The 27,888-nt window shown below is 56.8% G+C and overlaps 12 protein-coding genes and 1 non-coding gene across 13 annotated transcripts; 5 read left to right on the forward strand and 8 right to left on the reverse strand.

The window, feature by feature from the left end:
* Positions 1–120: 120 nt before the first annotated feature.
* On the reverse strand, positions 121–1,781 carry N657DRAFT_643344 (DUF292-domain-containing protein). The gene is made up of 2 exons (XM_062792532.1): positions 1,584–1,781; positions 121–1,492 (listed from the first exon to the last, which is right to left on the reverse strand). Exons 1-2 carry the CDS (start codon positions 1,608–1,610, stop codon positions 611–613), a joined length of 909 nt encoding a protein of 302 aa, XP_062650330.1. The 5' UTR covers positions 1,611–1,781; the 3' UTR covers positions 121–610.
* A 333-nt stretch (positions 1,782–2,114) lies between these two features.
* On the reverse strand, positions 2,115–3,079 carry N657DRAFT_568325 (TFIID-18kDa-domain-containing protein; the record flags this gene model as incomplete). Its single annotated transcript, XM_062788576.1, has 2 exons — positions 2,115–2,936; positions 2,990–3,079. 2 exons carry the CDS (start codon positions 3,077–3,079, stop codon positions 2,115–2,117), a joined length of 912 nt encoding a protein of 303 aa, XP_062650331.1.
* A 2,490-nt stretch (positions 3,080–5,569) lies between these two features.
* On the reverse strand, positions 5,570–6,661 carry N657DRAFT_551023 (leucine carboxyl methyltransferase; the record flags this gene model as incomplete). The annotated part of the gene is made up of 1 exon (XM_062787900.1): positions 5,570–6,661. A coding segment is annotated over one exon (1,092 nt), but the record flags the coding sequence as incomplete, so codon positions are not given.
* Positions 6,662–7,614: 953 nt separating this feature from the next.
* N657DRAFT_654895 (NAD(P)-binding protein) lies at positions 7,615–8,638 on the reverse strand (the record flags this gene model as incomplete). The annotated part of the gene is made up of 3 exons (XM_062794544.1): positions 7,615–7,729; positions 7,868–8,333; positions 8,428–8,638. 3 exons carry the CDS (start codon positions 8,636–8,638, stop codon positions 7,615–7,617), a joined length of 792 nt encoding a protein of 263 aa, XP_062650333.1.
* A 953-nt stretch (positions 8,639–9,591) lies between these two features.
* On the forward strand, positions 9,592–10,731 carry N657DRAFT_568700 (uncharacterized protein; the record flags this gene model as incomplete). The annotated part of the gene is made up of 2 exons (XM_062788607.1): positions 9,592–9,747; positions 9,811–10,731. The coding sequence occupies 2 exons, from the start codon at positions 9,592–9,594 to the stop codon at positions 10,729–10,731; spliced, it is 1,077 nt and encodes a 358-aa protein (XP_062650334.1).
* A 928-nt stretch (positions 10,732–11,659) lies between these two features.
* On the forward strand, positions 11,660–12,303 carry N657DRAFT_567254 (HET-domain-containing protein; the record flags this gene model as incomplete). The annotated part of the gene is made up of 2 exons (XM_062788494.1): positions 11,660–11,997; positions 12,054–12,303. 2 exons carry the CDS (start codon positions 11,660–11,662, stop codon positions 12,301–12,303), a joined length of 588 nt encoding a protein of 195 aa, XP_062650335.1.
* A 262-nt stretch (positions 12,304–12,565) lies between these two features.
* On the forward strand, positions 12,566–13,630 carry N657DRAFT_312643 (uncharacterized protein). The gene is made up of 2 exons (XM_062786743.1): positions 12,566–13,118; positions 13,206–13,630. The coding sequence occupies exons 1-2, from the start codon at positions 12,828–12,830 to the stop codon at positions 13,437–13,439; spliced, it is 525 nt and encodes a 174-aa protein (XP_062650336.1). The 5' UTR covers positions 12,566–12,827; the 3' UTR covers positions 13,440–13,630.
* Positions 13,537–17,267, reverse strand: N657DRAFT_643348 (kinesin-domain-containing protein). Its single transcript, XM_062792533.1, has 3 exons — positions 16,838–17,267; positions 14,335–16,760; positions 13,537–14,237 (listed from the first exon to the last, which is right to left on the reverse strand). The coding sequence occupies exons 1-3, from the start codon at positions 16,955–16,957 to the stop codon at positions 14,006–14,008; spliced, it is 2,778 nt and encodes a 925-aa protein (XP_062650337.1). The 5' UTR covers positions 16,958–17,267; the 3' UTR covers positions 13,537–14,005.
* Positions 17,268–17,768: 501 nt separating this feature from the next.
* N657DRAFT_593109 (ubiquitin-conjugating enzyme) lies at positions 17,769–19,256 on the reverse strand. The gene is made up of 5 exons (XM_062789939.1): positions 19,157–19,256; positions 18,746–19,097; positions 18,617–18,681; positions 18,326–18,550; positions 17,769–18,252 (listed from the first exon to the last, which is right to left on the reverse strand). Exons 2-5 carry the CDS (start codon positions 18,785–18,787, stop codon positions 18,129–18,131), a joined length of 456 nt encoding a protein of 151 aa, XP_062650338.1. The 5' UTR covers positions 18,788–19,097; positions 19,157–19,256; the 3' UTR covers positions 17,769–18,128.
* Positions 19,121–21,244, forward strand: N657DRAFT_689069 (acetyl-CoA C-acetyltransferase). The gene is made up of 3 exons (XM_062796975.1): positions 19,121–19,694; positions 19,760–20,704; positions 20,764–21,244. Exons 1-3 carry the CDS (start codon positions 19,548–19,550, stop codon positions 20,959–20,961), a joined length of 1,290 nt encoding a protein of 429 aa, XP_062650339.1. The 5' UTR covers positions 19,121–19,547; the 3' UTR covers positions 20,962–21,244.
* A 275-nt stretch (positions 21,245–21,519) lies between these two features.
* N657DRAFT_569651 (uncharacterized protein) lies at positions 21,520–23,352 on the forward strand (the record flags this gene model as incomplete). The annotated part of the gene is made up of 3 exons (XM_062788673.1): positions 21,520–21,854; positions 21,917–22,232; positions 22,294–23,352. 3 exons carry the CDS (start codon positions 21,520–21,522, stop codon positions 23,350–23,352), a joined length of 1,710 nt encoding a protein of 569 aa, XP_062650340.1.
* Positions 23,353–24,288: 936 nt separating this feature from the next.
* On the reverse strand, positions 24,289–25,787 carry N657DRAFT_567538 (glycoside hydrolase family 132 protein; the record flags this gene model as incomplete). Its single annotated transcript, XM_062788521.1, has 3 exons — positions 24,289–25,081; positions 25,136–25,365; positions 25,425–25,787. The coding sequence occupies 3 exons, from the start codon at positions 25,785–25,787 to the stop codon at positions 24,289–24,291; spliced, it is 1,386 nt and encodes a 461-aa protein (XP_062650341.1).
* A 1,543-nt stretch (positions 25,788–27,330) lies between these two features.
* N657DRAFT_t51 lies at positions 27,331–27,440 on the reverse strand. Its single transcript has one exon. It is a non-coding gene; the product is annotated as a tRNA-Leu (tRNA).
* Positions 27,441–27,888: the final 448 nt, after the last annotated feature.

Here is a 27,888-nt window from a genome sequence, read left to right on the forward strand (position 1 = left end):
CCCTCTCGGAGACTGTTGCGGAAATGTAAGGAAGATCAGGAAAATCGTGTATTTCGAAAAACAGGGTTGCAGATTTCGCCAGTCAAAGTGACCGCTTGGAGGGAGTGATGAAGGAAGGCAAGGCGCAATCGATTTGTGAAATCTTGAAGATGACTGGGAATCTTTGTGGAGGGATGTTGGCAGGTGTAGACGAGGAAGGCACCACCAAGGTGATGATGGGACTTGGTCGCATGAACAGGCACAAGAACAGCTGGATTGCGTGAAGACTAGGGCTTCAATTCTTTGCGGTTGGGCCGTCTACCATCACGGAGCTCACACTGGGCGACGACGACCTGGTGAGCCGGTGACTCGGTGAAGGTGGACGGGTACCCGATACTGGACCCGGAAGCCTCCTCAAAATATATGCAGCGGATGTGTATCGGAGTAAGCCAAGAGAAGGAACATGAAGAAACAGGGGGGCTGAATTCTGTTGTCAATACTCAATGGAACGGAGTAATGAGTGAAACCGATAACGCCGGACTCCGCCGAATGGAAACGCCCATGCCAAACCGAGGACAAGAACACCAGAAGAGCTATTCCCAAGACTGAACAACACCTCCAAGCAAACAATCTACCTCTTCAACGCAGCAAACCTTTTGGCCAGCTCGTCGACATCTGGGACGCCATCAGAGATGCTCGCCTTCTTCTCCACGGGCTTCCTCGCCGCAGCCGCCGGCTTCATCGTTGGCGTCAACTCGACGTGGTTGAGCGTCACCTTTGGGTGTGGATTCTCAGTCGACGCACTCGGAGGGTTCACATGCAGGGGGCTCGCGGGCCCAAACGTCCTCGGCGGTGTGGCCTTGCTGAGCTCCTCCGTAACCTCCGTCACCTTATCCTCACCCTCCAAGCCTTTCCCCGTCTGCCCTCCACCACCCCCTTCCCCATCTTCCACATACCCAGGCGGCTCCCCCAGCTCCTCCGCCTCCCTCTCAGCCCGCAGCCGCCCCGGCGGCCAGTCGACCCCATACGCCTTGGCAATCTCCTCCAGATACCCCTGCACCAGCTCCTCCCTCGGCGGATCGACACTCAACTTCCTCACCACCCGTTCACTGACTTTCCCATCCGAGTTCTCCATTGCCACCAGGACAAACTCCTTCCCAAACTTCTCCGCCAGCAGCCCTCTCACAGCCTGCAACTCCTTGATCTCAGTCTTCGGCGCCGCGTACACGATGCTCTTGACGGCCTCTTCCAGCCCCGGGTCGCACGTGGGCGACGCCTCGAGCAGGCCCGCCCGCGCGAGGAGCAGCTCGCAGTACAATTCCAAAATCTCGTGCAGCTCCGTGGCGATGTCGGAGCGGATGATGTTCTCGACGCGGATGCGCGCCGAGTCGATCTTGCCCTGCTCGAGCAGCTGGGCCATAGCTCGGCGCTGGGCCTTGGCGAGGGCCTCGTCGCGCTTCTGGACCATGCGCAGGCGCGCTATGGCGAGTTTCAGCTGGACTTTGATTCTGGGCTGGTTTTTTGTTGGAAACACGGGTCAGCTACGGTCTGTGGGGCCTGATGATGGGGATGGCGTGGAGGGGGTAGCGAGGGGTTGGACAAACCACTAGGGAGGAGGATGGTGGAGGCATTGTGGCGGCTTGAGGCGCGGTACTAGATGGGACCTTGGAGTGATCGGGGCGATGGATTGTGGAAAAGTTACGGTCAAAATTCACAAATTTATGCTGAGGATGCCGTCCAGACTCCCATAAATGGGAAGAGGTGAGGTTGCTTATGCCTGCAAGCGGCTGACAGCTCGCCTTGCCCATGTGGGGGTATGTGGGGATAGCGGGGTACTACTGAGGTTCAGATACGGATATGTCGAGACTGTTACAGCTAGAAGTGCCCACCGCCCTTTATCGATAAGATGCGTTTCCAACTCCTAAGGTGGGTGCGGAGTGTCTTTCACTGTACCAGTCCAGCAACCAGTTCATGAACCCATGTCTCTTCAGTATTCGTGATGTACAAAGTTCCATACCCATGCACTCATCCGGAACCGGTGAAGTAATCCATTCCATCCGACCCAAACAAAGACAAGCCGCTGCAACCCATACGCCGTCTCCAGAGCGCCGCTTGATCTCCACACCCATACAAGCCTATATCAACTTGAGCGCCGTCCGCTGCTGCAGCCTCGTTCCGTTGAGCATGGCCCTTGACTTCTTGGGCCGCTGCTGGAGTCGGCGGAAGGCCTCTTGAATGTGCCGCGGCTCGACGGGAGACCGCCCCTCGCTGGGCGGGTCAAACAAACCACCGCCGCCGGGCAGCTTCCGCTTCTTACCCGCGTTCTCACCCGTGCGCTCGCGGTACTGGTCCTCGTTCTCCTTGATCTTGAGAGCCTCCTCCGTCAGGGTCTGCACCATTTCAAAGGTCAGAAACCCCAGGATGTCGACAATATCATCCGATGGCTTGCTGTCCGTCACGATGCCGAAGCCGGCCCACTCCCGGAACCGTTTGCCCTTGCGGTACGTGAAGGACGCCTGGCGGTATTCAGACCACGTGACGTACTCCTCCTTGGTCATGGCCTTGGTGCGCTCATCGGCCTTGCGCAGCCGCTGCAGCGTGATGTAGTTCATCTCCTCCTCCTCCTCGTCTTCTTCGTCCTCGCGCTCCGGTACCTCGACCGGGAAGAACGATGCCGGCTCCCAGGGAAGACCGACCTTGGCTTTCTTATTCTTCTTGGCCGTGTCATCGACTGGGCCGCCCGCGACGACGCCACCGACAGGATCCTCCCCGGCGCCCAGATCCGCGTCGCCGCCCTTGTCGTCCGAATCCTTGACGTTTTTGCGCACATCCTTCCAAGAGAGAAAAGTGCGCAGCCGAGAGACTTTCGGTGCGTCGTCGCGAATCTGGAAGATGAGATCATTGATGGTGATGGAGCGCGACCCGCGGCGGGCGGCCAGTTCGGTGCAACTCTTGAGCTGAAGGGGCTGTCAGTTAGAACGTACAGAACAATTGAGGAATGTAGACTTACAATCTCGATGACTTGTTGGCGGACGATATCTTCGATGATGCCTGTTGTCTCGACCGAGGGCTCTCCCGTCTCGCCTGACACGTACATCATCTGGTGGAGGTGAAGATAATTAGTAATGACTGCGCCAGGGTGTGGCTCGAGTGATTCGAATAAGCCGCATTCATCCTCCTCATCCGATTCCACTTCGGTGTCAAAGGATGAGAGGGCAATGCCATGCGAGTTCTTGAGAGCCCAGTCCAAGAACTTGAGTGGGATTCCACGGACGTCCAACTTTGGTTCGAGCAGGCACCGAATGTTTTCCAGCTCCCTGCCCGCGTCCACGACGACTGCTTCGTCAAACGCCGCCTGGAACATGGCTGCCGCGTCGAGCTGAAGAGCCCCGAGATACGGCATTTCTGGTGGCTAATCCACGTCGCGTCGCTGAACAGAATTCTTGGCATATTTCTCAGGAGTACAGGAGAGTGCGAGTTCTGGGCTTTGGTCTGCCCGTGCGATGAGGAGAACATGCAGCTTCCTGCAATGAAGTGAGAGAAGGTTGGGTAAGCCTAGACGAGATCAGACGGAATGATATAGGAGAAGTGCAGACTGGTCGTTGGAAGGCAGGCTGGCACTCTAGGGAGACAGAACAACCAAACACCCAACTCTGAACTGGCAGCTGTCTGGTAGCAACCATCTCTGCGTGCACAGTTTGAGCCACTTGGGGGTGCAGCTAGAATAAATGGTGCTCAAGAGGCTGATTCCGAAACCCGGCGAACTGCAGAGACGTCTTTCGATCGTGTTGATCGGGTTGCAACCACAGACGGATTGGCTCTTCTCGACTATCGCCTCACCCACTGCACCGGTGGTTTTGTCTCCTCTTCCTCCTGAATTTGACCATGGTTTCGCAGCAGAACCATGACTCCGCTGGCTGTTTGGCCGGTCATCCACATCTGGACCTCGTGGATCAGACGGGCTGTGAGACGACCCTCCACTGCTATCGATGTGGAGGGTCCCACGAAATTGTCTGGTGTAAGTTTGTTTTGACCGCGCCGATGTTTCAGCATTACGATAACCACCTCCCACGCGAGCTGGTTAGGTGGCCTGGCTTGGGGAGAGTCATGCTCCATGGTCTGTGTTGGCCGCCATGGAGACTTCCAGTGAGCCGAAGCTAGTATCGTCCGCACACAGACAAAGCGCGACGTTTCCGGGGTGGAATTGTGGGACGGATGCAAAAAGAATAGCGCGACAGCCTATAGTCTCACTGCGCGTAACCTGGCTTGCTCCGGGCCAGCACAGGCCACCATTTAGTCCGGTATTGTTGTCCTGAACGAAGGATCGTGTTTGGGCCCCGTCTTCATCAGATGGAATTGCCATCATAGGAACGGTATCGCCCAGAGGAGGGTATTGCCATACTATTGAAGGAGACCCATATCGACGAGCGTGCTCTTCTTCGCCCGCAAGAGGCATGTTGTTGAGCATCTGCCGAACTAGGCAGAGCAGTGCACACTTGCGCATGTTCGTTCCCTAGGCCAGTGGCCCCTTGGATCTGTCCAGCAAAGCTGCTTGACGTGGCTTCATCGCATGTACAAAGTGAAAGCGGAGAGAATGAGCTGGCAAATTGGAAGGTGATATGGTGAAATTGACAGAAAGGGAAAGCCCACACACCTGCTGGATCTCCTGTCGGTACTTGTATTGCTTGTCCCTGTCCGCCATGGTGCTGCTCGCGGAGACTGAAGACCCTAGAATATTCTGCAAAGTAGCGAATGGTCTGCTGATGAAGATGATGATTTGTGTCGAACGTCGATGACCGATGTTGATGACCCGACGGGTTGGGCCGTTAAGGTAGGCGGCGATTGACACGAAGGATGGATTGAGGCGTGACAGATGCGGCAACCGGAAAGGGTGCTGTAGGACACGTACGTTGATTATTGTGGTCAACTGTGTGTTCGTTTACAGAATGTGCTCGAATACAGGGCGCGTACAAAGGGTGTGGATAACAACAAGGTGGTGGTGCAAGTGTCCTCCAACTAACTGCAGTCCAACATGAGGTCTGATGCAGTAAAAGTGGCCCCACCTCACACTGCAGGGGTGGGGCTCAGCTTGCTCGCCTTGCTCAGCTGGCCGCCTCGCATAATTACGTACAGTAATATGTACGTAAGTCATATCTGGAAGCAACCCTCTCATAACAGAGCACTGGTGAGGGACGAGGTCCCCCCTATAAAGAGCGGACCTTGTCTTGTTCCTATCTTTTTCCCTTGCTTGATTCTCATGCACCCCAATGGTGTGATTTAACATCATTCCAACTTCCTTCTCTTAAGGTCTCCATGTTCCCTCTTGGACACTCAACTTATAGCCTCAAGGGCCAGCAGAGTGAATTCCAATGTGATTAAAATACCCTTACGGGCCTAATAAACAACAAAATCTCATTACAGTATTATACCCAGTTTTGCCTGATGCACGACAGACGGAAATTCACGCTTCATCCCTCTTCGGCAACCCCCCTTCCCCCCCACCCCCTTTAAACAGCCAGCACGTCATCCCATCCGACATCCCCCCTCCTCAACCCCTAACCTCTAAATCCATCCCCTCTCCCTCCCGTCCTCCTCCCCTCCACCCCCAGACAACAACATAATGCCCCGCCAACAACCTCCACTCCTCCACCTCATCCAGACCCCCCTCAAGCGAATCAACCCTCTCCTTCTCCTGAGTCGCAACCCACCCTTCCCAAATCGAATCCACTGCCAGACACCGCACCTCGTCAAACCCGGCCGCCCTCAACCGGTTCTCCTGGTCCGGGGGAGTCGGGTACGCCTCGAGCGTCGGCATGTGAATCCCGCGCGCGGCGAGGTTCGAGACCATCGTCCTGCCGAAGGGGTCGTGCGGCGAGATGGGCTCGTAGATGATCAACCCCACCGGCGGGGCGGAGGTCGAGGTGGAGGGGGATGAGAGGTGGGTTGTGAAGTGGGCGAGGACGGAGGTGGCGGTGGAGGGCTCGAGGTAGCAGAGGCAGCATTCCGAGAGGAGGAGGGTTGGGGCTGTGGGGTGGAAGCTGGGGAGGGCCGGGGAGGACGGGGTTAGAGTGCGGAGGTCCAGGCCATGGAGGGTGAGAGTGTTGTTGTTGTTGCTGCTATTGTTGATGCTGGTTGGGGTGGTGAGCGAATGGCATTGCCAGGTTGTTTGGGCGATGGGACTCGGGGTGGAGAGCACGGCTCGTAGGGAAGGAGTGGAGCTAATGATGACTTGTTTGCGGGCCATGATGGCTGGGAAGTCGATTTCGTGATAGATGATGTTGCGATGGTTGGTGGGCGACGTGAAGAGGCGTAGGCAACGGGTGTCGGTGCCTGCGCCTAGGGAGACAATCTGTCTTGAATCATCCGGATTGGTAGTGGCTAAGAAGCGGTCGACGAGCATGTCGATAGCAGTGGTGCGCGTGTAGGTGCCCCTGTTTATGATGGGTAGGCGACGGGTGGCCGGCCCTTGTACGAAGAGCCGGGCGAATGGGTCCGCGAGATAGCCCAACTCAACGGCGCTCAAGCGGGAAACGGCAGCATCAGTGTCGGTGCCTTGGATGGTGGCATCATGGCTTGGACCGGCCTCGGAGCCGGAAAGGTCGCTCCGGCCACCCCGGCCCCGGCCCCGACCTCTTCCGGCACCCCGGAGAGATAGCAGATTGGGTATTGAGGGCGCCGACATGGCGCAGAGTAAACTTGGCCAGAGAAAAGGAAGGAAAAGGACGACAGATATGAGTGCCAAAGCGCGCACCGAAAGATGGAATGCAAAGTGATCGAAATTTTTGTGGATTGAGTTGTGGTTGGGAAGGTTGACTGCACTGACAGGAGGATCGCACTGTGAGCTTATGCAAAGATTGGAGTGGGAAGACAGTGCGGGTTGATTGCTGCCCCGCATCCCAAACTCTCAGTCTGAGGTATGCTTTGCTCAGTGCATCTTCACTTTCTCGACCGAGAATGGATCTTATCGTTAGAACTACATCATTAGCCATACATATCTTCTTTTGTGCTTCTCGCAACCTTTATGGACGAACGTTGGATTTCCCCTCTGCCTTGTCTTGTTCATCTGGTCGCTGGAGCAACCAACTCCAACAGATCCAAAAGGAACATCCCTCTGCGCACATACTCATCTTGTACCAGGCCAACTTCATACTGCCCAGCAATATATCCCAGACGACTTCAGAGACATCCAAATGTCTTGGCTACGCCGTATTCGTAGATATTCTCTGGGATCAGATCCCTGGCCGTCTGCCCGAGCAAGGCATCGCATCCGACCGTGTAGTATGGCTGCAGGAATTTGTTGGTCAAAGCATCATGAACCGTCGCGGCAACCGCTTCAGCTGGCTGTGCCACACCCTCCGCCGCGAGGTAGGTGAGTTTGTGCCTGTAGCATAATCAGCATCCCCGTCCAACCCGCCCAACGACGCCATCACATACCATTTGTCAATCATCGGCCGGTATACCCTCTCCTCCGCCTCTGGGACGGGTCCATCAGCCCTAACGATCCTCCCAAAACTGTCTACTCCCACGGCGCTCTTGGAGACGTTATCCCAATACTGGCCCCAGGCTTCTCCGATCTTGGGCCCGATCCCTCCGGACCTCGTCCACCCGGGCCGAACCGTCGTCATCCCTACTTCATCAGCCCAAGGTCGCGATCACCCAAAACTGCTCAGATGTGCACCTACCGACACCAAAAGGCATCAACTCCAACCGCCATGCTCTCGTCATTCCCTCCAGGGCCGCCTTCAACGCACTGTCCAAGACAGTCAGTCAGTCACAAATCATTCACATCCACATTTCCACAGCCGGCAGCAGAAACACGCCCCCGGTAACCACTCTTCCCAAATCCAATAACAGCAAAGACTGAAATACGGATGACATGGAGACATACCAGTACGGCGCCCACAGCGGCGGGTTGACATACCCGCCATAGCTCCCGACACTGACAAACCGCCCCTTGTTCCGCTTGACGAGCGGCAAGAATGCCCGGATGACCGCGATGTATGCCCAAAAGTCCAGCTCAAAGATGCGGCGCACGTCGGCGTCGGACGTCAGCTCCATGGGCGAGATCATGCAATAGCCCGCGTTGTTGACCACGCCGACGAGGGGCCGGTCCGGGTCGCCGGCGAGGGTCGACTCGATGTGTGCCGCGCAGTGCGCGATGGAGTCGGCCGAGAGGACGTCCATGAGCGCCGGGTGGATGGCGCCGCCGGCGGTTCCGCGCTGGTGGTCGTGGCGCGGATGGGCTTGCTCGTAGGCGGCTGTTCTGATCTTAGAGAGCTCGGCCTCGTCCTGCGCCGTGGCGAAGACGGTGTAGCCTTTGGAGGCTAGGTGTCGGGCGGTTGCCAGGCCGATACCTGTATCCATGGATGTTCGATGATCAGACCGCGGAGGTGAAGAATGAGGTGCAGGGGTTCAGTTGTGGAAGAGGTTGGATCAAGATGGCCTCACCCTCACTGGCACCGGTGATGACGACGGCTGGCGAGTAGAAGCGGCCTTCGCTGATCGTGCGAGGCCGCGTGTGAGTCTGGGGCTTGAGCCCCCTGAATAAGTAATACAAGATGTAGCCGCTGGCATAGTGGACGCCGCGGTCTAGCCAGGCAAGAATCCGGTTGAGTGCGACTGTGAGGAGCGAGAATGCATTCAGCAGTGAGTTTGCCATCTTTCTTTTTTGATGGGCTGCTGGAACTGAGGACTGGATCTGAGCTGTTAAGGCCGGACTCTAAGTAGTGCAGGGCTGTATGTCGCAGGTTGAGAGTGCGAGCGTTGGGTTAGAGGTGGATTAGTTGAGAATCTGTAATGCATCTGTAATGCTTGATTCTCTACCTTTCCTTATATCTGATCAAGGCTGGATGGATCGCCCTAGTGATCTGATGCCAGGACCTGGCGGTTGAGATCATCATGACGCTTGCATCCATCGTTGTGGTGCAGATGGTAGGCTAGGGTTAGGGGTGCTGAAATGGGGTGAGGATCGATGCCGATGGCTGGAACGTCCAATTTACGAGCAGCTGCACCTCGACAGCGAAGCATCTTGAGCAGCCTTGGAAGGCTCCCTTTTTGATGAAGGATAACTATCCATACCGAGCAACGGTGACAAGGCTGAGTCTGGATTTTGAAGGCTGATGGCTGTTGGTAGTCAAACCCATGAATCCGCTGCAGTAATTTGGTCCGCTTTAGCCGTTTCAGCCGTCTCAGCATAAGGTACTTTGATGATCGTTGCTCAGTCTCATCTTGACTTCGCCTGATCTTGTCGTCTCAGAAACCGCCGGTTTGAAGACTGTTAGAAAAAAAGTGAAAACCCGCTGTCCACTCATTTTGGGCGTCCGCCTAATCGGGCTATGGGCCGCGCAAGAGTGGGTCTGGGGCAGTGCTTCTCCTGCCTGGGACTTGTGCCAGGCTGTCGCGATCCTTCGGCGGCTGCAAGGACTCGGTCACACTCAGCTATATCCGGCGGGTCCCCGGTCTGTTGACACCCCCATCTCACGATTTCCTTCTGCTCTGGGAGTTCGGTGATCCCATTCACAGCTACTTTGCCAGTTTCGAGTCTTTCGTTCGGTTTTCATTTCATCAACAATCGACTCCCCTTCATTCAGTATTTCCAAATCGTTTGACAGAATGTACTCAAGCGTAACCCTTGGCCATAGCCTAGCCAAGCGCCTCGTCGAGTACCCGTCCCAGGGCACGTCCCAGTGGGTGGAAGACAATGTTTCGGCGGCCGCTTTGTTCATCTTCGTTGTTGACTTTATCCTCTTCGTCCCCGTCCTCGTCTTCGTAAGTTTGCCTCCACACTACTCATATTCGCTTTCCACCCTCAACTGACACGTCTCCCTTCAGATCGCCTACACCCTCGGCTTTCTCTACCCCACCCTCGCCGCCGTAGAGGACCCTCTTCCCGCCTACGATGCTCTCTCCATGAACGAGGACGGCGCCCCAACCAAGGACGACGATGACCGGATTCGCACCGCCCAGCCCGGCAAGCCGATCACGAGCTCGCTCCGCGCCATATACCGCCTGGTCCGCTCCCAGGGCAGTTGGCGCTCTAACCTCCGCGGTCTGGGCTACAAAGTGGTCGTGGGCCTTCTCGCGGGCTCTACCACCCTGTTCCTCTCTGCGGCGCCCTTCGTCTCGCCCTCCATCGCTCAGCTCCTCGCCCTCCTCGCCGTGGCCCCTCTGTACACCGCCTGGACTCACTTCGTCGTCACGCCTCCCCACGCAAAGTCTTTCTTCTCCCGCATCCCTCCCGTCCGCAAGGTCTACCTCGCGACCTGGTTCCCGACCTTCCTCTTCTGGGCTGCCAACCACGCCGCCGTCGTGCTCCCGATGCTCCTCGCCAGCGTCATCGGCCTGCAGTTGCCCGACCCGAACCAGCCGGCCGACAACCAGACCCCGATGACCGGCTCTGACGCCGCCAAGGCCATCTGTGTGCTTGGGGTGCACCTCGCGCTGACGGCGCTGCTGGTGACGCCCGCGCACGTCGCCCTCGCACGCGTGCAGGCCTCGCTGCTGCCCGCCGACGAGGACACGCTCGTGCCGTTTGACCGCTCGTTTGGCGGTCGCGTCGAGCCCGAGATCGTCAGCGGCAAGGGCTTCGCCACGTTCGGCGCTGCCCTCAAGACGGTCAGCGTGCAGAGCTGGGTGCGCATCTACTTGCTGGATATCAAGGTGGCGGCTGTTGCGGTCGCGGCATACGCTGTGATGGGCGCTGTGGTTGTGGGGCAGGTCCTCTTGTTTGGGTTGTGGGCGGGGTCCCAGTAAGTGAGAATGTGGGCCATACGAATGCTTTTCAGAGCCCACCGTGGGTAACGTGGCCTGCTGCGATGCTCCAGATGGCTTGGCTTGGACAGTTTGAAACAGTTGTGGATATCCTTTGTTTGTATACGGAAGGAAGGTTATACTCGTGTTGGTTTTGAGAAGGAGTTCGTCCATTCTCCCGACCAGGGGAGCAGGTGTGTACCATTGGTCTCGTTCATCATATCTCCTACATGCGATTTCAATGGCACAACCGATAGGTCGACTTATCCTTCGGAGGATCGACAAGATTACTGAGTTCCCTTCTCATTGAGAGCCATCGCTTCTGCGAGCAGGGTCGACGGGCGTTCTTATGAGCTGAAAAGTTTCCAGCCAGATTGCAGTCACCTATGTGCATTAGGTCCACGTTGCTCCAGTCGGCGTCCTCCTACATTACAAGTAAAGTCCACCTGGCCGATGGAGATGGGGCTGAAGTGGGCAGAAGCCCGTCCCGACGAGCTGGGAAGGACCCTGACTTTTCTCCTTCACAAATGCACTCTGCGTTATGATCAAACCAAAGACGACATCAAGTTGATGGACGAGAACAACCTGCCCTGCGCCTCGTGCCAGAACCTGACGCAATGCCACTTAGTTCTCCCCGTCTCAAACTGAGAGAAGGAGTAGACAACAACTGCAAGGCTTGTAGCCTGCTGAGAGACATCCTCTCCAAATTCGCTCCCTTTTCCGGCTATGAAACTATTTGTATCCTGGTCGATTGCGCTCTTTACATCCATGCGTACCTCAACGGGCCCCATGGACTTTTACATGCGACGATTGAGGTCTCCGCGAAGCCAGGTAAGTAGGGCTCAACCACATTATAGCATCGGCGTTGACTAGTTATCAGCACAGGCAAGCCATCGAGATGGAGATCGGACCGGCCGAGGTAGTATTACCAATGGCCAACGAGAATGGCGCAACCGTCGAACTGATCAAGCGCTGGCTCGATGACTGTCGGGCAAGGCAACCATCCTGTCAAGTGCCATCAACGGCAACCCTCCCTGATCGACTAATCGACGTAGGAATATCCTCCGAGACCGTCTCACTACACGTCAGTGGGAGTGGTGAGGCGGGGTGTTACGTCGCGCTGAGCCACTGCAAGGGCGGCCATACGCCTTTGGCAACGACAACGGCCAATCTCGCCGAGCACCAGAGATTTCTTCGCTTTGATGACAACCCGAAGACCTTCGCGCAAGCGGTGCAGCTTACTCGCGATCTTGGGTTTAAGTACTTATGGTATGCCTATGTCCTTGACCCCTGAGACAAGTACCACCCTGCCTAACGAGTCACAGGATCGATTCCCTCTGCATCGTCCAAGACGACCCTAAGGATTGGGAGATTGAGGCTGCGAAGATGAAGGATGTTTACAGCAACTCTGCTCTGACTCTCTCGGCGGACAGCGCCGAAGACACTTCTCAGGGATTGTTTGGCACACCGGCAGCTAGGGTAGCTGCCAACAGAACCCGCGTCATAACTACCGAGGATCCTTCCGGCTTACCCGTCGAGATATGCCCGCATTCGCCACTCGCGGCACCCTTCTAACCCGGACAGCGCCCCTCACTCTAGCCTACCCACCAAGCCAAGCAGGCTTTCGACCCGAGCATGGGTCCTGCAAGAACGCATCCTCTCCCCGAGTATGGTTCGTTTACCCAGAAGAGCTCGTCTGGTCCTGCTTCGGCCTACAGCGATGCGAGTGCCGACAGCAAGCCGCTGCGTCCTCCTCCGGAACCTTCCGACGCATCCTGACATCCGCGCAATCTTCCGACGACACCCCCTTCTCGGTCACAGAACACGACCTCCTGATCGAATGGCCCAAGATCGTCTCCCAATTCACCAGCAAGGGCCTCACCGATCCCAAAGACCGCCTCCCCGCCCTCTCGGGCCTCGCCACGCTTATGCAGACCAAGCTCCCACCCTCGACGCGCTACCTCGCCGGCCTCTGGTCCTCCGACATGGCCTACTCCCTCCTGTAAATCTCCCACCACGGCGCAGCCGCCCCGGCGGACTCCCAGCAGCAGCAGCAGCAGCAGCAGCAGCAGCAGCAGCCCATCACCATCACCCGCCGCATGCCCATCGTCCCGTACGCCCCAAGCTGGTTATGGGCGTCCATCGTCGGTCCCGTGCGCTACATCGACCGGCATCTGGACCAGTTCCGGTACCGGCGATCAGGCGACGACGAGGTCAAGCCCGTGCTCCAGGTCCTGCGAGCCGCTACCGTGCCGCAGACGGCCGACGTGTATGGTCCCGTCACGGCCGGATTCGTCACGATACGCGGGCAGGTGTTGGATGTCATGTACAACCTCCTCGGTGGAACCTGGCGTCCGGTGCTGCCAGGGAGACCGCCCGGGAATGATGAGGTGGGAGCAGATCATGTACTGCCGGGGATTGCGCCGGCGGTGATATTCGATGTGTTGGAGGAAGATTCAAAAGTTAACAGTGAGCAGGCAATCGCGGGCTTGTTTAGGCGATTCGTCATGCTGAGAGCGGCAACGTATATCTGGGATGGGACGATGTCGACTCAGAGGACTGAGGTGGTGGCGCTGTTGTTGGCCAGGGTCGATGTGGATAGGGGAGACGGATTTCAGGAGGTGTGTAGGAGACAGGGCGTGGTGTTGCACGCCTTTGATAGTGACAAGGTATGGAATGGCGTGGAGGTGAAGACGATCATCATTACTTGATGTATGCCTGTTCAGTTGCAGACATTCTTGTTTCCAGCATTTAATGTCATGCCCGAGTTTCTCCCTCTGAAAGATCACCCCACAGACTTTGAGCTTGCTCCAGACAAGATGAATGAATACTGTCTGTTCCTTGAGACGATGCAAATTACAATAACAGTGCTTCACCCCTCAAGTCACCAGAAACTCCCGTCCCAACCCCAAGTCCCAGCTATGCAGGCCGCCCTGATCTCTCTCATTTACCCCTCACACCTCGCCCCCAGCAACCCCGGTCGACCAAGTATACAGGATAGGGTACCTCAGAAGGAAACGCGTGGGTCGACAAGAACATCTAGATAGCCCAGGTACCGGTTACCACCACCCCGTATGACCCCACATCTACGCAATGAGAACCATCCCTACCCTATCCAGTCCCCTGTTTAACACCACACCTGCCCAACATCTGACAAAAGGAGGGTATATCCACACGAACCACTCCAACACACCCTCAATTGAGCTCATGCCCACCAACCCCCAAGCCAGCCGATCCCAACCCGCGAAAGTGACAACGACACCGGCATCGGCTCCGCTCACGACTTCTGGAAGAACCAGCTCGATCTCTTATTCTCGGGCGGGTTCTGCAGGCTTGCGACGGTGGGATGCGCCGACGAGGCCGTGCTCTCGCCCCCGCCGCGGAGGGGCTTGGCGATGCGGCTGCCAATGCTGAACCCGCCGAGCCCCGTCTCCGGCCCCAGCCCGCGCGTGCTACCGGCTTTGGCGGCCTCGAGGCGGTCCTTAACAGCGGCCAGTTGGACTTCGAATCTGTTTGTAGTAGAAAAGAAAAAGGATCGGACGTTAGTCAAATGTTTTCCCATAACTTGGTGACGCGGGAAGTGGGGGGAAGGGGGAGGAAACGTACTTGTGATTGGCAGCCGCCATCTTCTCCTGGCTCTCCTGCAACAGGCTCTCAAGGCTCTGGATGCGCTCGTTGCGGGCGATGAGCTTGCGCTCGGCGATGGCCACCTCCTTCTTGAGCGCCGAGTTCTGCTCAACGAGCTGGCGCTGCACCTGCGTGAGCTGCTCAAGGTTGCGCTCGAGGAAGGCCATCTTCTTTTGCTGCGCGCGGTTGTTGCTACTGCGCAACACGTTGTTGTACTGCTCGCGCGTCTCGTCGAGCGAGATCTCGAGCTCGACCACGCGCTCGCACCGGTTCTGCAGGTCTCGCATCAGGCTCTTCTTCATGACGTCAAACTCGGCCAGCTGCTGCTGCACCGTCTTGCCGTTGGTCATGGGGACCGCCCCGTTGGCCTTGACCCGCCGCTGCAGGTCGTCGACGAGCGCCTTGAGCCGCTCGTTCTCCGACGTCCGGACCGCAAGGTCGGCTTTGAGACTCTCGACCAGCTGCACTTGAGTGCTGGACTTGTCCGACAGCGTCTTGGCGAGCATGGCCTTGACCTCCTCCTTGTCCGCCTCATCCAGGTTGCGCGAGAGGATATCTTCGTGTTCCAGCTGGAGGGCCTCCAGGCGCTCCTCAAGCTCGGAGCGCTTCCGAGCTTCCACCTCGTTTGACGCGGCGCTGAACGCGGACAGCTCGGCTTGCCGCACGAATCCCTGCGTCTCGACCAGCTTCTCCCGCAGCGCCTTGAGGTCGTCGGGCGGGATCGGGTCGCCGGTGGAGCTGATCTCGTACAGAGCATCTAATTGCGCGATGGCGTCGGCGACTGCCCGTTCGTTATCGCTGAAGACGTCCCCGCTGAGGTCAAAGCCAGCCATCATCTTGGCCATCTTTTCCGCCTTCTTCTTCTCCTTCTCGTCCAGCACCGCGCTCGTCTCCTTGGCGCTCATTTTCATATCGAGCATCTGCTGCTTGAGCTCGTCCAATTCGGCCGTGAGCTCCGAGTTGGCGTCCTTCAGGCCGTCCATGGTAATCTGCGCCTCTTTGTTCTCGAACGCTAGCCTCTCCAGCTGCATCTTAAACTCGTTTGATTCGTTGATCAGCCTCTCGTTGTCCTTTCCAACCTTCGCATCGTGTTCCTTCAGGACGGCCAGCTCTTCCTTCGTCTCCCGCAGCTGCCGTTCCATTGCAGCCGCTTGCGTCTCCTTTTCGGCCAGCTGGTCTTGGAGCTCGTTCTCTCGGCGCAAGAACTCCTCCCGCTCGTCCTTTTCCAGAGGCAGACTGGGAGTCCCGGCTCTCTCGGAGATGCCTGGCGTTTCGGCCCCTGACCTGTCAGTCAGTAACCGGGACGGCGTTTGTGGTCTCGCAGGCCTTGCATCTGCCCTTGCTCCCGCCACACCGTCTGCGGAGAGGGGTGTCACCCATTTCTCCTTGGGCACCGTTTCGCCAGCACGCCATAGTTGAATCTCGCCCTCTAGGTTAACAATGTAGTTCTCGAAGGTCGTGATTTGCGTCTTGGCCTTTGCAAGCATCATCTTGAGCTCGGCCGGGCTTAGTTCGGCGTTGACCTTGGCCTTGTTCTTGATGGATTTGGCGCGCATTCCAAAGCGCAGCGTGCTGAGGGTCTCGGCATCGTTGTAACTACTTGGGGAGCAGTTGATGATGAGCGTTGTCCGGCTGTTACCACCCAAAGACTCCTGCAGGATACGAGTGAGTTTTGAGTCGCGGTAAGGAATGTGGGAGGATTTGCCGTCTGTCAAGGCATTGATGACCATGCCCAGGGCGCTCAAACTCTTGTTGATCTTCTTGGCCTCCTCGAGCGTCTGGCCGCTGGCGCCCGTCTTGCCAACCTTCTCACTACCCGCCAAATCGACCAGAAACAGCTGACCACTCTTCGCCGAGCCCGTCTCGACGTTCTTCTGGGTGATGGTGATGACGAATATTGAGTGCGAGCGTGACGACTCCTGATTCATGTTCGTCGCGGCGACCGCCCGTGCGTTGCCGCCCCTCCGCATGACCTCAAACACCTCCTGCACGCTCGAGACATAAATCTCCAGCAGACCCTTAACGTACACTCCGCGGTTCTTCTCCTCGTGGACGGGAAGATTGTCATTCTGCGGCGCCAGAAGATCGCGAATCCTTTCCATGTAAATTTCCATGTAGCTGACCCGCACCGTGTACTCGATATTTGCCGCGCTGGAAAGAATATTGGTGAAGATTTGCTCGACAATCCTCGGAATGACGCCCTTGCCCTCCTCGTCGTCGATATTCGTGCCCATCATCGTGTATGACTTGCCGGCGCCAGTTTGGCCGTAGGCAAAGACAGTGCCATTGTAGCCGTTGAGAATGTCGTCTACGGTTGACTTGATGGAGAAGTCGAAAATGTCGGATTGTTTGCATGACATGTCGAAGACGCGGTCAAAGGTGAAGCTGCCCTGGGCTTCTCGTGACTGGGTTTTACATGGTTAGTCACGCAAGCCGGGACACCGCGGCGGAGCGCAGGGTTAACAGCCTCGGGGCGACTCACATCGATGGTACAGGTATCTGGGCCATCGAAGCTGACAATGGGCTGGCCGCCCGACTCGATCTCGACCCGGTTCTGCGGGCGAAATCGAGCCACAACCTTGATGCTATTTGCGTTGGACATGATGGCAGCCCGCTTCCCGCGCTCCAGGGAAGCGCAAAATCATGAAGGGAGGGCGGCGCAGAGCAGGAAGAGGGCACGAAGCGGTGTTTGGCAACGGACGACAGATTTGCAAGCGGCCCTCGACAGCGAGTGAGCGTCGTGGGGGAGCGCGGCTGTATCTATTGGCTCGTTGGAAGCGACTGTGAACCGACGGAATGGTACACCGTCAGGCGTTGGCAGGCAGAAACTTGGGCGTGGGGAGATCCTGAAACGGAATAACGAAATGTCTAATCGAATGCAGGTTGCCAGAAACGCCCACGTTATGAGAAAGTGGTGGGGTCTGGGCGGTGTCAGGGGTAAGGCTGCAGTGAGCGACCCTCCAGGTGGATGTTTTGGCATTCGGGTGTCACTCGGAGACCGTGGGCTGAAAGACGCGCCATTCCGCGGTTGTGAGTGGCTGTTTCATGGGTCAAAGCACGAGACAGAGCCCCGCTCAGAGCTCGCAGTGCCTTGCGGCCGGCTGCAGCGGGCGAGCATTGTTCTAGGCACCAGGGGTCAAATGAACTTCATGCGGGTGGAGACGGCACATGGACGGTAATCCTTGAACATCGCAGATCAGGTACGGGACTTCACATCTTAAAGAGAGAGAAGATGAAGAAGGAGCAGAATGCAAGTATCAAAAACCGATCGTCTCCATGGGAAACAACGAGGCCAAAGCTGCATTGTCTGGTCCCACTCTCAGGGGTGATTTGCACTCGACTGCCGACTATGATCAGACATATAAGAAGTACCTGAGCTTCTGACACTGTAGTGCTTGGATAGGACTCGAAATCAGGAGCAGACGGGATAATGTGACCGGTAAAAAAAAGTAGATCTACTTAGGCTTACTTGTAACGACTATGCGGGCCTGAACTCTAACTCCCCTTTCCCCCCCCAGTATCGAATCCGAACTCCTGTACAAGGGGAATATCTGACTTCCAACGCCCAATATGAATAACATGCATCCAGATGCTAGAGGAACGCGGCCCAAAACGCCAGAACTCCTGAACAAGAGAATGACTATGTTGGGTCGAATCCATGCTCATATCACGTGCCCTAGACATGGCCCTACCATGGTAAATCATGCAGCCGTGTCACCAAGTATCAAGCCCGCCGACTTCCCCACCTGGACCGATGGTCGAGCACCAAGCCTTCAATCTTCCCAGCTCTTCTCCACCGTCTCCCTCACCCTCTTTGTGTACTCTTTGCGGTTGTCCTTGTACAGGTTCGACGCCTCGACGTTCGCGGGGGATCCGGTGTTAGGGTCGTTGAGTAAGCTACCGAGTTGTGTCAGCTGCCGATATCCCATCCAATACCAACATCTCATGCTTGCTTGCTTCCACCACCCACCTCTGGATACTGGTAAGCACGGCGGCAACATCGTAGGTCGGACTCCAGCGGTTCTGGAGGATGTCGAGGCAGAGCTCCCCGGTGGCGTACACGTTCGGGTGGAACATTTGGCTGATGAACTTGACGGATGGCGGCTTGTTGGGGTACTGCTCCTCAAAATGCATCACGAGCCTGAAGGTCCCGTCTTCGAACGGCGTATCCGCCGGACCGATGATGACAGCGTTCCTGGGGGGTCGCCGGAGTCAGTTGCTGCGGAGCTGGGCGAGAGATGTCAAGACGGCGGTCGCTCACCAGGTCATGACATTATCGGGGACGGGAGATGCGGAGACGCCAGCGGGCGGATCAGTCTGCATGCGCTGTATCCAGCATGTTAGCCTCGCCACACTCTTAGAATGACAGCTCTCGGATGATGCCTCTCACCTTGAAGTCTCGCATGAGACGGCGGCGAGCGGCGGTCGACATCTTAATCACAGAGCAATATAGAGCGGTAGTCGTCGGTGAGGTACGTGAGAGAGCAAAACAGGTTATTGTTGAGGCAACGTAACGTAACAAACCGAAGTTGAGCTGAATCGGTAGGAGAAGGATGCGGAGAAAACACGGCGCAAGCGGCGAATGTCGTCGAAGGCGATGATGGGATTCCGAGGGACGAAGCTCAGTTGGGGATATCTGTTTAACGGGGCATATTCAACCAATCAGCGTGAGTAATACCGCTGAGCGGGGCTGCTCTCGGTAACAGCAAACCCGCCACTGAAGTCGCCCGTCGATTTGGAGGCTTTCGCTTCATGTTGGCACAATGTGGCTATGAGCGACTGGAGATGAGTGCAAACTTACGGATACCCCCGAGTGAGACCTCCCGCCGTCGAGTTCTCTTGAGATCATCATCTTCTCTACAGACCCGTTCCCACCCAGGTGGCAGCATGGAATGCGGTTCCACTTGAGCTTACCTAACCAAGGAAGCCAGGCTCCCTTTTCTGGGGAGTGCCGAAGTGGCGCCTTAATCCCGAATCTTTTGCCCCACCTCCACACCCACCCGGAGACTGGCCGTTGTCCGTCACAAGCCGAGCAGTTCCGCCGTCATGTCTTTTAAGAATGCTGCCCTGGGGATGGGCGAGCTGCCCGTGACACAACCCTCTAGCTTTTGTTTCTCCTCGAGCTTCAGATTCTTGTCGTCTTATCCTGTGTCTTTCCTTGCTATCCCCCACAGTCCACATTTGTCGTGGTCATGGCAGGCCAATTCAGAGTTGCGCTGCGTGTGTTGCCGCATCTTAATAAAGCCGGCTCGGTTCGGCTGTTCTCGTCACATGCTTGCCCCCGGCAGGAGATCCGAGATGCCTACATTCTGAGCGCGTCCCGGACACCAACAGCAAAAGTATGTATTCGAGACCTCATGATTTTGCGCATGTACCGTTGCCTTCAGTGCTCTAATTCTCATAGTTCAACGGATCCTATGTGAGCGTTACCGGCCCCCAGCTCGGCGCCGTCGCCATCAAGTCCGCCCTCGAGAAGTCAAAGGTGCCCGTCTCCAAGATCACTGATGTCTACATGGGCAATGTCCTTCAGGGCTCTGTCGGGCAGGCCCCGGCGCGCCAAGCCTCCATCTTCGCCGGTCTCCCCCCAACAGTCGAAGCCATCACCATCAACAAGGTGTGCGCCTCTGGGCTAAAAGCGGTTGTATTTGCGGCGCAAAACATTCAGCTAGGGATATCCGAGGCCCAGGTCGCCGGCGGTTTTGAGAACATGTCGAGGGTGCCATACTACTTGCCTCGCGCGAGCGGTTTGCCCGCGTTCGGCCACGTAAAAATGGAGGACGGGCTGATCAAGGACGGTCTTACCGACGTCTACGACCAGATCCACATGGGCAACTGCGCCGAGAACACGGCGAAGCAGTACGGTATCACGAGGGAGGCGCAGGACCAGTACGCGATCCAGTCGTACGAGCGGGCGCAGGCCGCCTGGAAGGCCAACGCTTTTGCCGACGAGATTGCGCCTGTCACGGTAAAGGGCAAGAAGGGGGACACGATCATCAGCATGGACGAGGGATACCTCGACATCAAGCTGGAGAAGGTGCCCACCCTCAAGCCGGCGTTCGTCCGCGACGGCACCGGCACCGTGACAGCGGCCAACTCGTCGACGCTCAACGACGGCGCCAGCGCGCTGGTGCTTGGCAGCAAGGCCATTGCGCAGGAGTATGGCGCCGGTTCGCGGGTCCTTGCGCGTATTTGTAGCTCGGCCGATGCTGCTGTTGACCCGATTGATTTCCCCGTTGCCCCTGCCAAGGCAGTCCCCATTGCCCTGGAGCGGGCTGGTATCACCAAGGACCAGGTCGCCGTGTGGGAGTTCAATGAGGCCTTTGCCGCGGTAATCAAGGCCAATGAGAAGGTGAGGCATAGTCGAGCGCTTCCACGAAGCTGAGAACCCACACTAACTGAGGTATTTAGATCCTCGGCCTAGAAGGTGCAAAGGTGAACCCGCTGGGTGGTGCCATCTCGCTGGGTCATGCCCTCGGCAGCTCGGGGTCCCGCATCCTTGTGACGCTACTGCATCAGCTCAAACCTGGCGAGTACGGCGTCGCGGCCATTTGCAACGGAGGCGGCGCGGCAACAGCCATGGTTGTGCAGAGGATCGAGTCTGTGTAAACCAGGCAGCTGGGTCTCAGCCTGGTTGTCTCTGCTGGCAGCAACCTACACACACAAATATGCAAACCATACTTGATCAGATGTATTCTTAGGAAGCAGAAAAATGCGGTTTTTGAGGAATCCCGTCCTGCCGGACGTTATCTTGCATCTTGCCTGTAGTTATGTTGCCTATGGAAGGAAGCAGCCCTTGGATAGCGTCTTGCACGCCGTGTTGTTTTGGAGGGCAGGGGTGGTTGTTGTGTACTTACAGGGTTAGGGTTAATCAAGTCGATAGTAGCTTCAGGGTCATGACTTTGTTCTTGTTTCTCAGTTTCTCCTCCTCTCTCTGCTTTGAGCGTGAAGCTCAACCCAGCCCAACTTCCGATGTTCTAGTTTCTTGTGTCTGGTCCCCTCTCCACCGTCACGGCTGCAATGCGACAATAATCTGGCAAGTTGAGTTGCGCACCCATATCCTGTTGATGGGGGGGTGCTCCATGGTCGGCGATCAACTGCTTTCAGCGCCAACAAAGGCCTCCACATCCATCTCCCACCGTCAGATGAACGCACATCGCCGCCACAATGTCAAATCTCGTGGTTCAATTCCTGTCTAGCATTCGGGGGTTTGTCCGGGAGCTCAATGGTGATGAGCTCCGCAATTGGCTGCTAGTCGAAAACGAGGTTGCCAGTATTTACTTTGAGATGAGCAGCCAGCTCAAGGCGGGCTTTCCCGAGAACTCACCGGTTCTCGAGCATCTAATCGACACATGTCTCCCCGAAGAGGACAATGTGCCCGAGGGAAAGGGTTCTCCATGGCCGGGCTTCAACTCGTTCATCAAAGAGTACCTGGAGTACTGGCGCGATGTCGATTTTGAGGATGTCGTGAGACTGCATTCCCGGCTCAGCAATCTTGTCATGTACGAACCATTCTCCTTGTATCTTCCATCCGCATCTGTTTCGCTGACAGACGTCTCTCTAGCTCTTGTGCAAATGCGCTGACCAACCCAACATATGGCACCGTGCTGCTGCAGACCAGCATGTCGCTCTCTGAATCGCTGTCCAAATTGGTTATGGGCCTTACTCGACAGCCCCATTTGCTGGCGCAAATCCAGGGCGATACGACGGAGGAGGACGCCGGCGAGAAAAGGACTATCGTGGAGCTGGCCGCCGACATCATCCAGAAAATCTTCACTTCCTGCTTGACCGATCGGTCCAGCACGCGATGGTCGCAGCCCAAGGGGAAGAAGGTGGCTGTTTATCTATTTGCCAACCTGACGTTGAAGTTACTCTTTGCTGTGAGCCCATCCGCCCCCTCCCTCCCCCATTTAGACTTGCGTAGTGCTAATCTCGTTCAAGTGCGACAAGTCACGGCTCGCCGTGCAGATGTTCACCAATCTCTCGACAAGCGGACCGGCTCTCTCCCTGTACCCGGCATCGCAGCGAGTCACCTTCCTCTACTACCTAGGCCGGTTCAACTTCGACCAAGGCCATTACCTGCGAGCGCACATGTGCCTTGAAGAGGCCTATCGCCAATGCCTCCCTCGATTTCAGAAACACCGCCGGCAGATCCTCACCCATTGGATCCCGGCGAACCTGCTACTAGGCCGCTTCCCCTCCCTTGCCCTGCTCCAACGCCCCGAAGCCGCAGGATTCGCCGACATCTTCCTGCCCATCTGCACAGCAATCCGCACGGGCAACTTTGTCGCATTCCACCATGCCCTCGCCCTCAACCGCGACTGGCTCTGGGAAAAGGGCTTCTACCTCACCTTCCTCTACCGCCTGAAGCCCCTAGTCTGGCGCTCCTTCACCCGCAAGACGTTCCTCCTCACCTGGCAGGGGTCCGGGGGAGACCCCTCGAGCAATCGAGCCCCTCAGTTATCTTTTGAAGACCTGGTCACGACGGCAGGGTACACGCAGAAACTGTTGGAGGGTTACGTGCCCGCGAAACCGCCGGCGCCGCGATCCCGGCCAGCCAACAACAAGAACAAAATCAACTCGGTTTTCCTCAAAGCCGTCACCAACAGCGCCACCGCGGGGGGCGAGTCGTCGGACGCGGCCTCGTCGTTGCTCGTCTCGCCGCCGAGCGGACCCCGCCGGCTGATGCCGTCCGAGGGTCTGATTTTTGGCAACAAGAAACCGGACGTCGAAAACGTCGAGTCGGTGGTCGCCGGGCTCGTGTACTCGGGCCTGCTCAACGGCTTCATCGCTCGTCAGCAGAAGCGATTTGCCGTCGAAGGGGCCAAGAAGAAGGGTGGCAATGCCGTGGCGGCCGGCTGGCCGAATCCGTATGAGAGCATTCTGGAGCGGTTTAGGGAGGCGCATCAGGAGGCGCTGGATGCGTGCGACAGCGGCGAGAGCGTGGAGCCGCCGGGGGAGATGGACGACGTCCCCGGTTGGGTGCGGAATCCGCCATGACCCTGGGGGGGTATACGGGCAAGTAAAAGGGGTCGGATTGGGTGGACAGGTGGCCTGTGAGACATGTGTATAATATCGGGTTGACTGAGGGTAGCACAGTGCTTAAGCGGTGTCGTACGGCATTGTCCCTCCCTGGAGTTGTGTTAGTGGTGGGATTGAGATGCAAGGGAGAGCGCCGAACCGCACGATGCATGCCAGGCATAAGTCGAAGATCCCGCTCCTCTTCTTCTTCACATAAGCTTTCCACTGGGAATAAAGCCACTTGTCATCGTCCATCAACTTCGCTTTTATTTTGATTGAGCTTGTTGTGTCTGCCCCTGTGGATGGACACCACCAATAGCGCAGCACCAATACACACATTTTACGTTCACCCCCATTTCAGAAATCTCAACCGTCCAAAACCTGGCCATACCCTTCCTCATTCCGGCCATACATCCATCCTTTCCATCTTTAGACATCAAAAATCCAACTCATCCGGGAGAAAACCAACACAACCAATATCCCAGATCAAACCACACCAATGACGACCAGGGATTCGCAGACCAAGAAATAAATCCAACGGGGTATATCGCGAAGGAACAGGAAGTTTGAACAACAACTCAGTATGGCCCAAAAAATAAACCGGAGCAAACCCGCTCGGCTAACAGAATCGAAATGGGAAATAGAGTCGAAGAAGAGGCCGGTCAACAAAAGAAAGAGACCGGCATCGGCGGCAAGTGGGTACCGCAAATACCAATAAACACTAAAATTTGGGGATATGTGGGTCGTCAATAAACAGTCCAAGGACGTGGGCAAAAAAAGGTGGTTGTATCGGTACTGGCGAACGAGATCCGTCCCAAGGCGGCATTGATATATTATGAAGATTCAAAAAGCGTGCCACCAGGAGCAAGCGGCAAAAGGAAGGAGAAATTCGCCCCTGGCGAGGACGAACGCGAACTAAAACAGCGCGGCAGCAGCAACGAGCGCCACCACCAGCCCCGCGATCGCCGAGCCCCTTTCGGCGGCGACGGCCGCCGCGCCCTCGTTGCTCGAGGTGGGCGACACGGCGCCCGCCGTCGTGTCTGGGACTGAGCTCGCGGCGGGCTGGGGCGTGGGTGTGGGGGAGGTGCTGTAGTACGACGTTTCGCCCTGGGCGTCCTGCTCCTGGAACATGCCGCCGTAGAACGCGTCTGTTGTGCTTGAGCTGGCGGCTGAGGAGGAAGAGGATGAGGAGGTAGAGGAGGAGGAGGCGGCGGAGGAGGACGCGGTGGTTGTTGTCGTCTCGGAGGAGAAGGTTGGTTTCTCAACGGTTGAGGTTGTGCTGGGTGCGGAGGGAGGGTTGCTGGAGGAGGATGGGCCAGGCGAGCCGGAGGATCCGTCTGTGTTGAAGACGACGATGTTGGCGGTCTGGCCCTTGGGAACGGTCACGACGCAAAAGTTGGCGCCGCCGACGCCGTTGGTCGAGACGGGACTGTCGAGGCCGTTGACACCGCCCTTAGACGGGTCGATGGCGCACGGCAGACCGTTGCAGCCTCCCGACGGGCACTCGATCCTGAGGCCGAAGGTCGGCGTGATTTGGGAGAGCGGGGTCGACAGATATTCGGGGTTCCAGGCGATCTTGACGTATGTGTCGCCGCTGGCGACGGTGTTGGCTCCGGCGACGAAAGGGCTCCAGTTGCCGATCGGCTCGGTGATCTTGCCCCATACGCAGCCCTTAGAGGCGGGTATCCCCGGCGCGTTGATATAGTAGCTGGGAAAGGTCAGTATTGGGTCTTTGTGCTACGGAATTGGCCTCAACACTAACTGTGCAGCAGTGCCGTCCCAGTAGTCCGGCCCTGGGACAGCCAGAGTGGCCGTGTCAGTAACATCGGTCGGAATAATCATCGCCTCGTTGCCAGGCAAGACGGTCTGGCAAAACGACACGATGCTGCCCGCCTTGTTCACGGCCTTGACTGCGCCTGTGCCGTCCACGCAGTAGGGCGCCGACTTGAAGGGTTTTTCAGGCGTTCCTCCATTGCAATACAAGCCGCCGAGCTGAAATTTCGTCAACATCACAATCCGAACTCGGATCTGGAGGAGGGCCGTCAATTTACCATCGACTCATTAGGGTTGTAAGTCGTGTTCGGCTTCCACTGCGCCATCACCTTGCCAGACACGCACGCCAGCGGACACCAGGTTCCATCCTCGCAGGGTTGATCAGGGCTCATGGCAAAACCATTGTTTTTCTCGCCAGGGACGCGCACCAGATCGGGATGGTCGGGCAGGGTGCAGCGCGCTTTCCTTGGAGCAACTTTTGGTGCGTCGAGAACCTCCGCAGCCTGGTGGCCATGACCATGCCCATGCCTTTTCGCATATTGGTCGTGTGCGTGCCGGTGCCCCAGGTTTGCGGAAACGGGCTGGGCCGAGAAGAGAATGGAGGCCGAGCCGATGGCGGCCTGGAGTGTTGTGAACCTCATTGTCTCGAAGTTTTGAAAGGCTGGCCTGAGGAGCAGAACTCTCGGTTGAGCAACGCCTCCTATGTTAAAGCTTCCCTACGTCCCCTGGGCATGCGTCTTCTCAACGCATAAGAGGAAGCGCGTTGCCTGGCCCAGATCCACGCGCCGAGGGAGTATGGACGGACAACAACCGTCGTCAAAAGACGCAATCGCCGGGACCGAGGAGGCGGTTGACAGCCGAGGATCGCGACAACGAGTGACGAGGGAAACGAGAGAACGTCCTGAAACGCAGAACGCCGAATGGGAAAAGGGAAAGGATTCCGCCCTGGCAAGGGGGCCTCCAAGTTTGTTGCTCCATGAAATTCTGGGGCACCATTGGGGGGCCGGCCAGACCAACTCATCCATCTTCGATAGCCTCGTGGGCTTGTCCAATGAGGACGGCGGCTATGGACGGTTCCTGGCGTCTCATCTCGGCAGTGGATGCGGTTCGACAGGGGTCAGCCCCGGCACGTTGGCACTGGCCCAGTGATGTTTGCAGTTTGAGATTGCGGCACTAACCGCTGGCGAGATGAGCCTCTTCAGGGGTTGGATTGGCATTTGCATCTCTTGTCATCGAGAGAAAATGTAGATAAAAAGCCATTTGGAGCCCTCCTCGCTGTGAGGACTTAAGAGTCTCGCCGTGGACTGGTTTTCTTTTCCTGCTGGGAGGGGGACAGTGAGGACGCATCCACGTGTCGTGCTCGCAGGGAATTGGGACTGTCCAAGACAATCTCTCCGGCCAACCTGTTGTTGGAACCATTTTCCTATGCTTGGGCACGATTGTTGTTGTCTGCCGGCATTTTTTTGGGTCGCCGCACTTTCGTCCGCAACCTTGAGAGAACTCGAACGCGTTGAGGATTCTCGCTGAAGAATGCCTCTTCTGGGGCTGCCTTCCGATAAGACCCAAATCAAAGAACATGCTCAAGCCGGTGTTTCAGAACCATTGTACGGACAGCTCCACACCAACTGATGCCGAGATTCGAGATTTGAGCCGGCGATGGAGAGACTTTGGACCTATCAGAGTAACGCTTTTCGTCCCGTTTCCTGTCCCCTAAGACGGTCACCACGGCCGCGATTTCCGGGCCCGCTTACGCCGTCCCGGTAAAGAATGGCGAAGCCGTCAAGATTGGCACCAGGAACTCTCCAACCCCAACCTCATGCTCGCCCTGCCGTGTCCCTTGGTAGACAGCTCAGGGCTTTATTTTCCTGTATTGTGCTGTCAAGACCACATTAACATCTCGCCATACTTTGCCGCATGAGGGTGGGGGATGAAGCGGCAGAGGTGGGTGATGGATGTTGTTGGCCGGCAGGACGCGAGGTTCAATGGGTGACAGTGAGTCCAAGACTCGACTCGACTGTTTCACTCCATCCGCCTAAAGATCTGGACGATTGAAAGAAAAAAGGACCTGGCAAGATTGAGATTCAAACCTTTACTCTCAGCTACGGATCGTGATCAATGGTTGAGTACCCCAACGTGGCAAAAGAACTCAGATGTCAAATATCTGACGTAAGGATCTAAATACAGTGACAAGAGTGGGATTCGAACCCACGCCCTTTCGGACCACGGATCTCTGAGAAGAGAGTAATTAAGGGTTCACCTTAACGTGGCGCCTTAGACCGCTCGGCCATCTTGCCATTTTTGATTGGATGCTTTATTAAATTGAAATTTATTTTATGGGTTTCCTCGGTTGTGCGCGGAGGTTTCTTAGCTGCAGTGGTTGTGTGGATTTGGCAGGTGGTCAGGGAGGGCAGTTCAGAGGTGACTGATGGCTTGGCACTAAGATTCTCAGGATCAGGAAGAGGGGCAAACTGTTTGGAAGAACGGAGACACCAAGATTATCATCAACTGAGTGGGTGCCCATCGTGTTGGTGCCCAATTACTATGGTGCGGTAATTTCATGGCTGTTGGCTTTTCAATACTCCTCCGGGAAAGGCTACCTGAACTCCTAACTTCCGTTTCTATACAGCAGAACGAAACAGCAGCCACGTGTTGGAAGTGAAGGCACTTGAAACTCGGAAACTGGGTTGCCGGTATCGTACCCTGGTCAGGGGTAATAAACAGCTGTTACATAAGGTCTAGGAG

The sequence above is a fragment of the Parathielavia appendiculata genome (assembly GCF_033297405.1).
Source record: "Parathielavia appendiculata strain CBS 731.68 unplaced genomic scaffold N657scaffold_3, whole genome shotgun sequence".
NCBI classification, from domain to species: Eukaryota; Fungi; Ascomycota; class Sordariomycetes; order Sordariales; family Chaetomiaceae; genus Parathielavia; species Parathielavia appendiculata.

Bases quoted from the DNA above. Each gene is read 5' to 3' on its own strand.
- N657DRAFT_643344 (XM_062792532.1), bottom strand. From the start codon at position 1,610: ATGCCTCCACCATCCTCCTCCCTAGTG. The intron at 1,493-1,583 runs GTTTGTCCAACC...ACAAAAAACCAG, and splicing joins CACCATCCTCCTCCCTAGTG to CCCAGAATCAAAGTCCAGCT.
- N657DRAFT_312643 (XM_062786743.1), top strand. From the start codon at position 12,828: ATGCCCATCGTCCCGTACGCCCCAAGCTGGTTATGGGCGTCCATCGTC. The intron at 13,119-13,205 runs GTGGGAGCAGAT...AACAGTGAGCAG, and splicing joins GACCGCCCGGGAATGATGAG to GCAATCGCGGGCTTGTTTAG.
- N657DRAFT_593109 (XM_062789939.1), bottom strand. From the start codon at position 18,787: ATGTCGACCGCCGCTCGCCGCCGTCTCATGCGAGACTTCAAG. The intron at 18,682-18,745 runs GTGAGAGGCATC...TGCTGGATACAG, and splicing joins GTCTCATGCGAGACTTCAAG to CGCATGCAGACTGATCCGCC. The intron at 18,253-18,325 runs GTGGGTGGTGGA...ACAACTCGGTAG, and splicing joins GTGCTTACCAGTATCCAGAG to CTTACTCAACGACCCTAACA.
- N657DRAFT_689069 (XM_062796975.1), top strand. From the start codon at position 19,548: ATGGCAGGCCAATTCAGAGTTGCGCTGCGTGTGTTGCCGCATCTTAAT. The intron at 19,695-19,759 runs GTATGTATTCGA...TAATTCTCATAG, and splicing joins CCCGGACACCAACAGCAAAA to TTCAACGGATCCTATGTGAG. The intron at 20,705-20,763 runs GTGAGGCATAGT...TGAGGTATTTAG, and splicing joins TAATCAAGGCCAATGAGAAG to ATCCTCGGCCTAGAAGGTGC.
- N657DRAFT_643348 (XM_062792533.1), bottom strand. From the start codon at position 16,957: ATGTCCAACGCAAATAGCATCAAGGTTGTGGCTCGATTTCGCCCGCAG. The intron at 16,761-16,837 runs GTGAGTCGCCCC...TGTAAAACCCAG, and splicing joins CAGATACCTGTACCATCGAT to TCACGAGAAGCCCAGGGCAG. The intron at 14,238-14,334 runs GTACGTTTCCTC...TACTACAAACAG, and splicing joins ATGGCGGCTGCCAATCACAA to ATTCGAAGTCCAACTGGCCG.